This window comes from Microchirus variegatus, assembly GCF_963457635.1.
Source record: "Microchirus variegatus genome assembly, contig: SCAFFOLD_160, whole genome shotgun sequence".
In the NCBI taxonomy this organism is placed as follows: Eukaryota; Metazoa; Chordata; class Actinopteri; order Pleuronectiformes; family Soleidae; genus Microchirus; species Microchirus variegatus.
The window spans coordinates 1-16,000 of NW_028154742.1; the positions used below are offsets into that span (position 1 = coordinate 1).

The window sequence follows — 16,000 nt, forward strand, 5'->3', positions numbered from 1 at the left end:
CTGGAATGCAGTTAGAAAATAATATGTTGGCAGTGTCTCACTTAGTGTGTACAGGATTTGTAAAAGTTAATTCAGGGCTAATGATTTAGAATCATTAGGTCCATTGTGATTTTAGTATGATTTCAAAACAAGGGGTAATCTTACTCATGTGTCGATACATTTTGTGGACATGAGTTTACTTTCTTGGCCAGAGCTGAGGCAGTGACACAGTTGGGTGGTGACACACAGAACACACACCTGTGAAAGAGGCAGAGGCTGAATTACATCCCCCGCTACTGCCACTTATAGAGGATTAGTAGCTCGGGGTCTTGAATTACATGGGATTAGATGAGTGTATTTGTGCAAATTAAGACTTAATCTACCTACGGTGTTTTCCTCTGCAAATAGCAGTTTGTGGGCCATCATAACAACATACAGTATATTCCACATGTGTATTATATGGGCTTAACTCCCACAAAGTGTGTCTCAGCTTGTCATTGAACACACAGGTGGAGGCTTTAAGAATCCAAGGTCAGGGCAGATGTGTGTCTGTGTAGATGTGGGGGTGCTGCATGTCCAGCTGGGATGCAGATATGGCTGTGTTGTGAAAATAAACATGGTCATTGTGTGTGTGTGTGTGCGTGTGTGTTACTGGAGGAATGGAGGAAGTGGGTGAGCACACAGCTGTGCAAGCCTCTGTAGATTCTGCTTTCACATAAAATTCATCTGACAAGATAACATATTATGGCCACATAGCACGCACTCCCCAAGTACACAATTATAACAAGTTCTCATTGTGACAAAGATCTCTGGGTCATGTAAGAGATAACATCTTGCAGAGCATGGGCATGAGTAAAAGGGAAACCTTTTCAATTACACTCTTATCATCAAACAAGACACAACTTGTGCTGGAGCTCAAGACTAGAAATGTGCAGCAATGCAAGTTTATTTGTATAGCGACATTCTTACACAAGGCTATTCATAGTGCTTTACAGGCAAGGAAATACATTTGAAATTAATACACAATCAATAACAAAAAAAGCAATTATAGAAATTGAAACAATTTAAAATCATTATTTTAAAATTATTAAAACAATCTTTTCATGGAGCTTGTTCCACAGGTGAGGACCATAGAAAGTAAATGCAGCTCCGCCCTGCTTGGTTCTGACCCTGGGGACGCTGAGTAAACCTGTCCCTGATGACCTGAGGGGTCTGGAAGCTTCATAATCAATGAGCAGTTCTGACATGTATTTAGGCCCAAGACCATTCAGTGACTTGTAGACTAGTAGCAGGATTTTAAACTCCAACCTTTGACACACAGGGAGCCAGTGCAATGATTTAAGGACAGGTGTGATATGGTCCATTTTCTTGCTGTTGGTCAGGACTCTGGCAGCAGCATTCTGGATGAGCTGCAGCTGCTTGATTGATTTTTTACTGAGACCTGTAAAGACACCATTATAATAATCTAACCTACTAAGAATAAATAAACACGTTTTTCCATGTCATGTTTAGACAGAAATCCTTTGATTCGTTTTTGAGATGATAATAGGCTGATTTAGTAATGGTCTTTATGTGGCTGTTACAATTCAGGTCTGAGTCCATAACTACACCAAGATTTCTGGCTTGGTCTGGGTTTTTTTGGTGTCATCGAGTCAAGTTGGCCACTGAACTCAACCCTGGCATTTTCAGGACCAAAAACAATGACTTCTGTCTTTTCTGCATTGAGCTGGAGAAAATGTTTCGCCCATCCACTGATTGACTTGTTGGATACACTCACTCAGCAACTGTAATGGACCGTAATCATGTGGTGACACTATAATATAGAATTGTGTCAGAAATGAATGGTGCGCAACAGAAAGACAGAGATCATTTTATTTTAGCTTTACACTGAGGTTAAGAGCCACGCACACCAAAGTCCATAGAGAAAATCAGTGTGTTTAGCTCACGCTGGTCCACTGCTGCTTAATTTATTAAGTTTGTTTTCACTTGGGTAAACAAAGGATTTCAAACCCTGAATTCACAAAATATCATCTCTGAAGTTACTGGTGGAGACAATGGTGGATCAACGACTAGTTACTAGTTATCCAGTCAGAAAAGGTAGTGAAATAAAGTGACACATATTCTTAGGATATCACAAAGTTCAGTGGGTGTAGATTTCATGAGGTGAACAAAAATCATCAACTATCCTTATAACTTTTACCTACGGCTCCCTGGAAACCAGCCAGTTTTTTCATGTTTGCATGATCTCTAACTTTATAAGGTCGACTGATAATGAAATTGGAGATAGAGTCACAAAATCTTCTTTATTCATCAGCTCAAAATCAGTTAAAGTACCTGGACTTTGTAGCGAATGATTATGATGTAAAGTGCTTCCTCATTCAGTCATTCATGCAAGAGTGTGTGTTATAGAGGCAGCCTCAATCAAAGGTCAGCGATGTGAACAAATACAACCACTACTTCAGCCACTGCTGCAAGAGTAAAAAGACGTGGTCCCGGGCCATAACCAGCTGGGGGAGGTCCTCGCTCCTGGCTGGGTACATGTTGGCACAGTGGGCTGTTCCTGGATCACAGAGGAAATTATATATGACGAGTATGGCAAGGGAAAGCAGTACAACTGAGAGTTATAAGAACAATTACCTACTCATTAAAATTAAAAGCTGAACAGGCAAGCTATTGTTGTATATAAATGAAGACTTCATCTAAACTACCGCAAATTTCGGACCTTGACAAAGAGTAATTTAAAGCAGAAATATGCAGGAATTTTACCCCAATTTTACAGCTGTAGCATCATTGTGATGGTAAAATAACTTTGAGATTGGGGGCTGTCCCCACTACCTCTACTGCAGGGCTATGCAACTAAAATATCCAGAGGGCCAGCTTTTCAGAAGGCTCTCCAGCCAGTGGGCCGGTCAATCCCTGTACTACTATTTTGTGTTGCATGTACAGTAAAAGGATACAAATAGATACAAAATGTTATAAATTATTTAAAACGTATTTATTGAAATGCCTGCTTGTTTTGTGCTAAAAAGGTAAGTAACAAAAACCCACCAAAATTCCGGTACAATGCAATTTGCGTGTAGCGCAAAAAGGTTACAGTTACAGTACCACCAACATTTGTGTAACAGTCACAATTGGCTCTTACAAAATTAGAGGTAACTATATAAACAACATTAAGGTGCAATGGCCACAATAGGCTATTATTGCAAAGTAACAGTATCAATAACATTCAGGTACACCTGCTACAGTTGGCTCTTAGTGCAAAATATTCTGGTACATACATAGGCTGCCTACAATTACAGCTGTACTAGTATTTGCCAAAAAGGGACGCAAAGTATCACAAAGTGTCGCAAAATGCCATAAATAGGCGAAGCTTTTATTGGCTTTTTAATAATACATTCATTATTTAATGGGCAGCGGGCTGGTCCAAATTGCTTGAAGGGCTTGATCTGGCCCTTCAAGCAATTTAAGTTGAATAGCCTTGCTCTACTGTCTGTTCAGCCTTGCAAGTTGCGCATCTCGCGAGAAACAAAAATTGCTTCACTATACACACACACACCCTAGTCAGGTACCGGCTATAAGATCAAGGCAGTGATAGCATTTAATAGATGTTCATCATTCCCTTGGTGTACCAGAGTAAAATGGCATGCACAGTCAGGCTCCACCCACGACAGTCAGCTGATTGGGCAATAGTTGTGATCGGTGTAAATATCGCCCCTCCCCTCGATTCCTATTCTCTCACTCAAACCAGTCCAACTAAACAGGCATTCATCATATTATTGATGTTTTTCCTCACCTTTGATGAAAACAGCAGGGAGGTCAGATGAGATGTCCAGGGTGATTCCTAGGGCATGCCAGGGGTCAATGGAGCCGTTGGGGAAAACTATTCTGCTGGAGCGGATGCTGTAGCCACCGTAATACTCATTGGTCTGAGCCACGGCCTCTGCCAGCTGCTCAGAACTCACATTGTAAAAGTCTGCACACTGTTTCACATGATACCTAGATGAGGAAAACACAGGTTAACTATGCAACGTGGAATGTCACTGGGAGAAAATAGATGTTTAGAGTACCCACATGAGAGGGAAGCCAGTGAATGGTTGATTGGGTGAATCAGTGCTCTGGTAGAATCCAAATTCAGTGCAGGTCTGGTAGACCCACTGTCTCCCTGACAACACACACAGTGTATACAGGGTGATTGTATGAGATAATGACAAAGTTAAGCACTGCACATTCTGACTAAAAACCACTTAACAAAAGGCTCTTATGAATACGTTTGCTGTTTTATCTCACGATTCACCTGCCTTTTCTGATTGGAAATGAAAGTTTGTTAACGGCTAACTCACCGACAACAAATCTCTTCAGCTTCTGGGACACAGGAGCAGTTGGTCGACTGCCTAATTTGCTAACCTAAGTCACAAAATAACATGTGTTATAACTTAGTGATGAAGACGGCAGTGTAAAATGTGGAATGATATAACATTTCTGATTTTCTCGATTGTGCAAACAATAAACAGCTTACAAACAACTAAAATTTCAATATTTTGCAACTGTACATTCCTATATTAAATAATTGTTTTATACTGCACTATATCATATTTAATGCTCCATCTTTTCTAGCTTATTGTTTTCTTTCCCTCTTTGGATTTTTTTTGTACTTTTTTGTTAAATATAATTTGGGTTTTATTAAAATGGGGTTGCTGTTATTTTGTTTCTATGAAAAGCAGTGAGTTGCCCCTGTGTATGAAATGCTTTACAAATCAAGCTGCCTTGCCTTTGTGATACAAACCTACCAAATGAGGCAGCAGCAGATAAACCAGCAGCTCCTGTGTCCTCATGAGGTAGAAAAAACATCCAACTTCCTCTGTGGACTTTGGTGCAGGAGAATGAGCAGTTTATAAATGTCACTATCCAATCAGAAAAGGCCGTCTAACAGTCAGGAACAGTGGCAACATGTTCTTATGTTAAATGGCTCAAATCTGGCAGCCATGTTTTCAGTGAGAGCAAGGTAGGAGGCGCTGGTATAATTACAGTCAGAGCTGACTGTGTCAATAATTACAGTACAAAAACCTGAAATATCACTTTGACATTAGACATTTGTCAGGATATTCATTTGGTTCATAGAATTCAAATACAATTGTACTGTTTTAAGCCACAATTAAGAGAAGACAGAATTCATATGAAACCAACAAAACAAGGGAGGAGGAAGCGGAAGTAATGCACACACATCCCAGTTGCTTTTTAAAGCGATCCCAGTAATCCCACTCCAGTCCACCCACTCATCAAACCAACAGTGGGAAAGAGAACCACAGCCCCGGACAAGGGTACAACAGTGCATCCAATTTTAGAATAGTAAGTTATTCAGCAAAGTAGGTCAAGTGTCTGTGTGCGAGGCAGGTTCTCAGTACAGAACACAGTGATGACAACCACACTTTAACAAGCTGCCACAATAGTTTTAATATTATAACAAACACACCGACTTCAAGGCAGCCCATGGAAAAGCAGAGGGGAATTGGGCTTCTAACCAGAGTAGAGCAGCAACTAATGATTATTTTCATAATCAATTAATCTGTCAATTATTTTCTCGATGAAATATAATATGGCCGATGAAATGTTGCTCGTTGTTTCTCAAACCTGGCAATGATGATGTTCTCAAATGTCTGGTTTTGTCTTCAAACCAAGAAACCTGAAACATCTGAGAAACTTGTTTAAATTCTTAAAAAAAACAATACCGATGAATGAATTAATGAAATAGTTAACGATTTATTTAGTAATCGATTAATAGATTATTTTATTTTTAGCCCTAAACCAGAGGCTTGCCGTTCTGAATCTCTGTCAGGTCAAGGGCTGGATTAGCCTTGAGCAAGGCACACAATACCCAGCCACAGCTGCTTCGAAGCCCGGATAAATTGCGTCAGGAAAAGCGTCCGGCATAAAAACTCTGCTAAATCCAATATGTGGATCATCTGCTGTGACAGCCTCGAGACAGGCAGGGTATAAAAAAAAAAACACTCATCATCACACTCACCTCCCCCTGCAGCCGACCCCTCCCAGGACGTGTTAGTCATGTCTCTGAGGTAAGAAGTGAAGCTGGCGTCCAAGCATTTCATAGAAAACGTGTCCATCATGAGGCGGGCCACAGCAGCATATCGGGCGTAAGGCTCTCCTAGGGAGGTATCGGCCATCACACCACACAGCACCTTGATGGTGATGTTCGTGCCCTTCACGCCCTACAATCAAAGAAGAATAAAAAAAAAAAAACAGGCCTTCAATTATCAATATTGAATGAATACTGGTGAGTTTTTACATCAGCGAGAATAAAGAGGTCGATGATGAATGGAATGTTTAAAGCTCGCATAGAGCAAAAGGCGAAAAAGTGAGCAGACTTGCAAAGTTCTACTTTAAAGGACCAGTGTGTAGGATTTAATGGCATCTTGGGGTGAATCCTTGTACAACATGGCAGACTCTATGGCAGAGGATGGTCATGAAAACACAACAGTTTCTTACAGTTCATCGACATGATTTTAAATGCGTTATTCAATGTCTGTTAGTAGATGCCTTACATTCTGGACTTTTAATAACCTATATTCTAATGCAAGATTGAGAACTTGAAGATATGAATATGAATTTGTAACATAGTTTTTTCTTTATTTGAAGAGAAAGCAAAGAAATTAAATACTAAACAAATGAATTGCAGCCTTCTTCAATTTGAAAATGATTAGTCCCAAAAGCCACTGCTCGAATTCTTTTGATTGAGTAGCTCCTCACTCCTTGTCCTTGCCCACATACCTCACTGGCATCTACAGCCTGTTAGTTTGCTCAATACTCTTCTCTTTCTGTCAGAGAGAGGCAGCCGTTGGCAACGTTTGTCCGTGTGTGAGTGCTTTGGACTCCCTGGCCTGCCGTTGCTCTCAGCTCTTTTATAAGCATCTCTTTAGTTTGGGGGGCGACAGGAAACCAGAGAGACCAAAGAGTCTTTTGTTGCTTTTTCACATCAGCTTATTGGTAACCAGACTCACGCCTCCTCCAGGCAGCAGGAGGACGGAGAGGGCAAAAAAGAGGGGGAAAATAGCGGTACAGAGAAGGAAAATGAAAGGGGCAGATGTACAGTAACAGATAAAAGGAAAAGAAAAGGGAATCGCTCCAAAAATGGACACAAATGAGAGACAAATTCAAGACGAAAGCTAATTAAGAGTTGGAATGTTATTCAATTGCATTTGAAAGCACTACGTTTATCAAAGTGTATATATATATATTTACCCCTGATTAAATAATTACGCTCACTACATTTTAATAATACAAATGAATCAATATATTTCTGAGGAAACAAGAAAAAGAACCCTTACCTCAGCTTTGGTGTTTTAAAAGTTAGTAAACCACTCATTCTTACACACCAAAGTCCATAAAGAAAATCATTATTCTAGGAGCTGCTGGTCCACTGCTGCCTACAGTATATGGTTAGTCTGTGTCATTATGGCAAATCAAAGGATTAATAAGGATTATTAAGGATTTCAAACACTACAGTGACAAAAGGCACGTTTAAAGTTACTGATGGGGGTGGATTAACAACATTTATGTGATGTGAGTAAGCAGTTTAGAAAAGCAACACATACTTCTGTTTCAGTTAGAAACAGCTGTCTCATGGTGAGATAAAGCAGCAAACGTATTCTTAAGATATTGTAGATTTTATTTGGTTAGCATTATATTCTTCTCTAACCCATCTCTTCTCTTTGGCCTTTGCCACTCTTAAAATGATTTTTATTGATTTCTAATGTATGGCTGATGTTTTATGCCTTTTAAAATAGATTTTATTTGTTTTTAATACACATTTTATTGCCTTGTGTGAGATTTCATGTCTTCAATTTATTATTCTGTATAGCACTTTTGTCCATTGTGGTTGAGTGCTTTACAAATAAAGTTGGATTAGATTATGTTGACTGTCTAAAATCAGTGTCGATGTCTCAAGTTGGTTCTTGGTGCAAGAAGGCACACACAGTGCGAATGATATACTGTATCACTGCCTTATGCAACCACACACAAAATTTTCATTTTCCATTTAATGTTAGCATTGTTGTTGCCTAGCAAACCATGTAGCCTGGTGGCGCTTTTCCATTATACAGTTCTAGCTCTACTCGGCTCAGCTCGACTCATCTCCAATTCTTTTTCCATTAGTGATAGTACCTGGTACCTGGTGCTTCTTTAGTACCTGGCGAGGCTCCAAGCGAACTGAGCCGATACTAAAATGGGAGGTCGTTAGTCTGCTGGCCACTGATTGGTCAGTGTTGTAGCAACTTCTGAATAAAAACAAAAAGAGTCGCTGAGGGACTGAGGTTGGGCAGGATTGTCTGACGCAAATAATCCACTGAGATCTATAAGTTAAGTTGAAGTTTTATTAACGGAAACGACAATCAACTCATGAATAAGGTGCAAAAATATGGTGAACCAGCGCACTCTCTCTCTCTCTCTCTCTCTCTCTCTCTCACACACACAGGACGTGAACAGCTGTACAAATTACAATGATATCCGCCCTGGTGCACGTGACCTGCTATGCCCCAACTCAATATGACCACATAAAATAAATAATATCCTAATAAAAACAAACCACCAAAGAAAGAATGTATATAATATAATATATATAATATCCCTTCACCTTCTTACAAGTAGAAAAAAACACTAAAAATAGATTCCTGGCTCCTACCTAAGTGTCGTCACTAATCTAGAGGAATCACAAGCTCGACGTCTGACACAAAAATATTTAATAGAGGAGTCTGGTGTATTTAGCGATAGAACTGCCGACATCCGAATCTCAACCTGTTCAGCCGTATTTCAGTTCAGTGACTCAGATGGAGTCGGTGCTCTGGTCATGCAGGAAGTCATGTAACGAGCTCGCCTTGCCTTCAAAACTTCTCCTCTGAAGGCATGGAACATGTTCACGAGGTGACATATGTAGCAGCAACAGCCAGGAAGTATCAATATCATTAAATATCAGCACATTTATGAGCATCCACATATGTATCTGTATAATTCCTTAAAAACTTAAAAGCCAACAATTACTCCCCACTTTCCAGTGTTGCCCCACTCAGCTGTGAGTAACTAGAGTAATAACAGTATAATATGTATTAATATAATGCTCCACTTCCAAGTAAGCAAGCAGCTCCAGGACCAGCCCCTCCCTGTCGAGCCTCTTATGAGGCAGCATCTCTGGGCCTCTCGCTGCCGAACAATGCAGCATTTATTAGGTTTCAGTATACTGCACACCAGGCTGACCCTCCTACATCTCATAGCTGCCTTCCACTCAACCAAGACTGGATACTAGGTCAACATCCAACCCACAAAGCCTCTCCACTAACTCGCTTAATTCCATCTCAAGTCACCACGCACAGATCATGTCATATCTGATACATGGTCCCTGCATCAGAGGTCAGTAACATCAGTGGTTGTACATTGAGATTTGTTCTGCCGTTTTAATAACACTTTTCATAATGTCCATTTACCATGTTTTGATATGAAACAATATGAAAACGATTGGGAGTTTACAGCCTCCTTCTACTATTTCAGGTAATTAGCCAGAGTGGTGCAAAAGCAGAGCACCCAGGTCAGCTCGAGTCTCATGCAGCATTCCATTTACATCAGAAGCCACGTGAGGTTGCGCTGAGAGTTGGAAATCCAAGTTCAGGGACCTGAGAATTCCGGGTTCCGACTGCAAATCAAATGCAGAGTCTCTCTGGCCTATTAAATATACAATAGTATAATAGTATACATGCAGTAGTAGTTTGACTCCAACACACATTATCTGGATGTGTTGGTCCAACTTTGAGATATTAAATTTGGTAGAATAACATGTTAACATGTTTTTGAAAAAAGTTTAATTCCGATTAACACATTCATTCTTTAATCATGGAAATGTAGTGTGTAGTGTTTTTGACGTGACTCAGGACAACAGAGAAAATGAGTTGTACCCTGTAAAAATAAGGCCCAACTTGAATAAATCATGCTAATGGTATGTTGTTGTGATTATTTAGATCAATGCTTCTCAAACTTTTTATACAATGTACCACCTGAGAAAATATTGACCACCTGAAGAAACGTTAAAATATAGTGGTGTAAACAGTCCGAGCAAAGTCATAATAAGATAATTTTCTCTCTCATCATCTCATCATCCTCCTCCTGTGTTGTAAAGAAAGTGTTGTAATTCCTCCACCATTCACCTAATTTGGATGTTAATACCCTCAAATTAAAGCTGAAAGTGTGCAGTTAAAGCACGTCTTGTTCGTTTCATTTCAAATCCATTGTAGTGGTGTATAGAGACAAAATGGCTGCTATTCATACAAATTATTTACTGCTTGCTCCCACATTTTATCCACATTTTATAATGTTTCACTGACGATGTTTGGCATGAACAAGTCTCTCTCTCTCACCTCAAACCCCCTGTTGTCTTCATTGTACTGGACCACATCCATGAAGTTGCCAGCCAGTGTTTCCAGGAAGTAGGCAGAGTCTGTTTCTGTCTGGATCTGCAGTTTGGAACACAAGCTGGAGAGAAGAAGAAGAAATATGAAGAAAGAGAGAAGAGGAAAAGAGGAGGGAAATTAGAGCAGAGCAGCGTATTACATATGACCAGGAAAACTTGTTTGGAGGTACTCAGACACTTGTGAATGAGTAAATTCATCTCTGATTAGCATCATCAGTCAAGATGACAGTAATGAGGTGCAGAGTGAAAGGACGGTGTGTACAGATGTATGCATATGGTGCCTACATGTTCATGTATGTACAGAAAAGGATATTTGTCGTACACTTTGAGTTCTGGATGCTGGACCAACGTAAAAAAAAAAACACCTGTGTGGACTTGTGTGCGTGCCTTAAATCAAAGAAGTCCAATGTGGTCAGGTGCCAAAGCAGAATCAGACCCGAAGACGACCTTACAGTCACCAAGACAACGTAAAGGAAGGAATGAGAGATGTCAAAGTGGAGTCACTCTGTGTTAAGGGTTGGGTCACTCAAATTAGGAGCAAGAGGTAAACAAATTGATGAACTTTGTAAGCCATGGGCCATAAGGTTAACAAAGGGTCAGTCTATGTCAACTCAATAGCTAATTTGGAGAAGCTCAACAGTCCACAAGGAAGTACGACGTCATATGAAGAAGTTCAACAGTTCATAATGAAGGAAAAGGACATCTATATGTCAGTGGACATTTACAGTCCCACATAGATTTTAAAGGTCCACTGTGTAATCTGTCAGTAGATCCTTTTACAGAAATTTAGTATAATATTATTAAAGTGTGAAAATTAAAGCTGTAGTGCCTACTTTTTAAATATAAACAAATGTCCATTACATTCAAACCAAACAACACATTTCAAGTGTCATCATCACTGAGAACCAGCATAAAGACATAGACGTTCTCTTAACAATATCATAAGAATGTGTTTGACACTTTATTTCCCTGTTAAAGAGCATTTTCAAACTGGAAAGTGAAGTTTGTGTCACTTTGTTAACCACAAACACTCCCACACCAAACTCCATAGAGAAAACCAGTGATTTTATTAGACAGCACACACAAATTGTTGATGCCTCGATCCGTACATGTGTTATTTTGTGACTTTCTTGTTTGAAATACTTTGATGGAGGTACATAAGTGACACCAACTAACCAAATCAGCAGTAGTAAGAAACTTGTGTTTCCCCTAGAAGCTAAAAGTGCAGATTTTCTCTAAGGGGACTGGTTTGGGAGACAACTTACAAGCTTTAGTTTCAGTTTGGTAAAGCGCACCGCGGGACAATCTTGCAGGGCAGGCATGCCTGTGCATTGTTGTTTTTTACAAACATGGGGAGGAAAATAAATACATTCATGCATACTTTTTGCAGTCAAACATTATGGACAAAATTTAATACCTCATGAAATCACGATTAAGACTTTTTAAGAGACTTAATTTTCCCAAAATTGATTTAGCAACTTTAAATACTTTTTAAGACCCCACTGACACCCTGAGGACAGATAAGGACAGAGGAAAATGTACTGTACTTGAAATCTTTTGTGATGTTCTCGTAGGTCTTGGGATCCTTCAGACGTTCCACGAGGGTATCTGATGCTTTTTTCACCAGTAGGGGGCACTGTGTGTTCTCTGAGGCCAGTGAACGCCACACCACCTCCAAGTACTCTAGTAAAACAAAACAAAAAAAGACACTTAACCTGGGCTGCTATGAAATAACCACAGTAAGATAAAAAAAAATGAAATGATGGGAGGATTTCACAGTTTATGAAACTCTTTAAAAGCACAGTACCGGAGGAGAAACTCCACATTACAACACACTGGAATAGGATCCAGTCTCTTACTGGTAGTGCTGACGAACCACCCGAGTACAGAGGGTGCTGTGTGTGTTTTGTCTGTGGTTAGTTTCATCAAGTCTGAAAGAATTTGGGCCAAAAGAGAGAGCGAGAGCGAGAGCGAGAGCGAGAGCGAGAGCGAGAGCGAGAGCGTGTGTGTGTGTGTGTGTGTGTGTGTGTGTGTGTGTGTGTGTGTGTGTGTGTGTGTGTGTGTGTGTGTGAGATAGTGTCTTGGAGATATAGGGAGTGTGTGTGGGTGGAGGAGAACAGCTCTGTGTTCAAAGCTCTGCTCTGACCTTGATTCTAAGCTGGAGCCTTCCACAGGAAAACAACGAGGCTCAGCCAAACACAACACAGATGCAGATAAATAAAGACTTCCTCATCTTTGAGGATCTGTCTGCAGCTCTTACATCCAAGACAATGGCCAGAACCCGACAGTAATTTCACACGTTATGTAAAGCTGAATTTACCGTGAAACAAAAATATTTTGTAAGGAATCTCTGAAACAATACCTATTAAGGAATTCTAGAATAGCAGGAATAATATAGGCGCACCCTCTGCACAATCCAGTTTCTTCTGCTCCTGCTATCTGGACTATATGATAATGTATCTTCTGTGGACTCATGATTGAACACATTGTTTCGTTTTGTTGGGACGGTTGTATGGAGCAGGTGTGTTTAGAATGTTAAAGCTCTGACGGTGTATGTTTGTACACTCCTGTAACTTTTTATACACTTCTCTGTGGTTATACGTCCTTGTATGCCTTTATTATAAAATGAAAATTCAATAAATAAATAACGAATAGCAGCCCTTTGGCTGAGATTAGAGACACTTTAAACATTTTATGGGTCATGGGGTCATGTGAGCTGGAGCCAAACCCATTGAGGTATAACATCATTTAAACCTTAACGTCCTCTCATCCTCTTTAACCTGCTGAAATTCATGTAAAGGGCTAGTGCAAATAGTAACATGCAGTAATACAGTTGCCAAAATCACTAAATTTCATTGGGTCATGACATGTTTTTTAAATATTATAGCCTAACTGGAATATTCTGGTAAATAAAGAATACACGGTATGCATGTCATGTTTTGAAAAGTCTCTTCACACCTGGGAAGTTGACGGTAGCATGAACCGGTGCACTGGTGGCCACAGAAGCATGAACCAGGTGTGGGTACTTGAGCCTGAACCATGCAGCGAGGGAACCCGGGTATGAACCTCCAAACGCCACCCACTTGATGTTGGTCAGGCCTCGGGCGTCTGCCATGTTGGTGCGGAAGTGAGCCAGGTCTGCTAAAGCCTGACGACTGCTGAGGAACCGCAGGTTGTCTGTGCTGAGGTCACTGGATGTAGAGCGAGGGAGAGAAAAAAAAAAAGAAAGAAAAAAAAAAATACATGACTGGTGTGCTAAAAGGATAGGTTAAATGTGTTCTGTATACCAGCAACATTTCTTTTATTAATGCTGGCAAATTCACAAAACATAAGCCCAATCTAAATGACTTTCTAGTCTACTTTGAATCATTCCTGGACACACTTAACTTACACACCAAAAAATTAACAGAAAAATATCCTCCATTTGAGTTTATTCCTTTCTTTGCATCAATTTCTCTGTCCTCAGCTGGACACTGTGTGCACTACCTTGAGTATTTTAATGTCCTTAAAACGGATAATCTGCATTTCCTTGTACACTGCACTGTACAAATACACTGTTGAGTGTACATCGACACAGGACTGCCATCTAGTGGTACAAACGTGCAAAATACATTAGTAGATACTGGTTCTGGATGTCATTTAATTACGCATTTTTCAGTTTTTATTGCTCTAAAACTGTTTCAATAAGAGAATGAGTGTGAGAAATAGGAGTAGCAGAAATCATAACTTGCATTTACTAATATCCACTTTTAGTGCACTATCACTTAGAAACTTAGCCAGCAGAAGCTAAAATGATCCACAAAAGCCTTATCCACACAAAAATGAACTTTCGCTGTACGATCTTTTACTTGTTGTTCTTAAAAAAGTATTCTGTAAACGTGGCATTGTTTCAAGAAATGTTTTCACAACTATAAATGCTGTAGTATATACACCAGGCCTGTATGTGGAACTGCAATGCTGTAATGCTGCAACATAAATACATAAATATGGAGCACAAAGCTCGCAGACTTAAGAGATCGTTAGTCAAAGTTGTGTATTAGTTAGAGGGTGATGGATATGGAATTTATTTTCTATGGACGATGCAGAGACAGATCTTAGAAATCAGGGCAGCTGATGGATTGACAATGACAATTGCCGATTTCTGAGAATAAAAAAGCATAAATTGTAATAACTATTATTTAAAAAGGTGACAAACTTTGGCCCAATTCATTAAGTTCAAATGTGGTATTTTGTAAATACAGACTTCCCAAACGAGGCAGCGGTGGACCAGCAGCTCCTGTGTCTCTGGGAGATAAAAACATGGATTTTCTCAATGGACTCAGTATCGAAGAGTGACTGGTTGAGAAAATTCACTTTCCGTTTGTAAAATGCTGTCAAAAATACTGCATACAAACACATTAAGTGAGCTTTTCTTTGCGACTGCTGACATAGGTTTTTTTTAAAACATACAGTTTTTTTGCATACAGCAAAGTCGTGTTTACAAAAATCTTTATTTTGTCTTTACTACTTTGTTGTTTACTTTGTCATTATTGGGTTAAGATTGTTGAAGGAGGGAAAATGTTATTTTTTCCTACAATGTGAATATAACATAAACAATACAGGTGGGTCAAAATATTGATTTGGTGACATACCGTCGTCCGTCCTCGTGGAATACGATAATTGATACAAATACTGATATTTAATGAACTAATTACGGCTCTAATGTAAACACTCACTCGACGGGCATCACAACTTAATGTCTCCTCATGGTGGCGCTGCTCAAATGAATGAGGGAAACTTGAGGAGAAGTTACTTGGCTGAAGAAGAGTGAGTTTACAGCGGGATAATAGTGGAAATCCTGCACTTTTCATTTTTTCACAGAGTTTTTGTTTTCTTCAGTTAGACAGATATTGTGATGTACCACTATACGTTTGTCTGGCAATATGATGATTATTACAGAATCATTGCATCATGATATTATTGGCATAATGGACCCTATTGTGCATCGTATCATAAGGTATCCTGTGATTCCCACCCATCACAAACAATGAATATAACATAAAGTATTTTAAATAAACAACAATCCAGCAATATTGCCTACTGCAGCTTTACACATACGGTGTCGGGTGACTCTTTCCATAGAAGCGATGTTCCAGCATCAAGCAGAGGGCTCCCACTTTCTCAGCGTAGGTGAGCCAGGTTCCTGACTGCATCCACGCTGGATTAGCTGGACCTTCTCCACCGATCATCAGAAACACTGGCCCTCCTGCTCTGTAGAAGCTTTCATTGACAAAGTACCTCTGTTACAAAAACAGATGAGAGAGAGCGAGAGACTGTAAATTTAGAATAAAATAGATCTTTATTGTCACCGCTGCAGGAACAATGCAAAACAGTTTAGCAGTGTATTAGAAAAAAGTGTAAATTTATTATATAATACGAAGTAAACACATGTCTGCTCCTACAGTGGTCAGAAACACCACAGATAGGATGCACATTTCTACAGTGAAAAATTATGAATATGATAAGACACGAGGAAAGATTGTGGCACATTAAAAAAAGAAATCACAGTTACACAGG

The 16,000-nt window shown here is 39.7% G+C and overlaps 1 protein-coding gene across 1 annotated transcript; it reads right to left on the reverse strand.

Annotated features, from left to right (window-relative positions):
• Positions 1-941: 941 nt before the first annotated feature.
• Positions 942-15,723, reverse strand: prss59 (serine protease 59, putative; the record flags this gene model as incomplete). Its single annotated transcript, XM_083910906.1, has 8 exons — positions 942-2,539; positions 3,773-3,975; positions 4,051-4,141; positions 6,002-6,203; positions 10,392-10,506; positions 11,992-12,127; positions 13,403-13,635; positions 15,542-15,723. Coding segments are annotated over 8 exons (1,269 nt in total), but the record flags the coding sequence as incomplete, so codon positions are not given.
• Between the last annotated feature and the right edge of the window lie 277 nt (positions 15,724-16,000).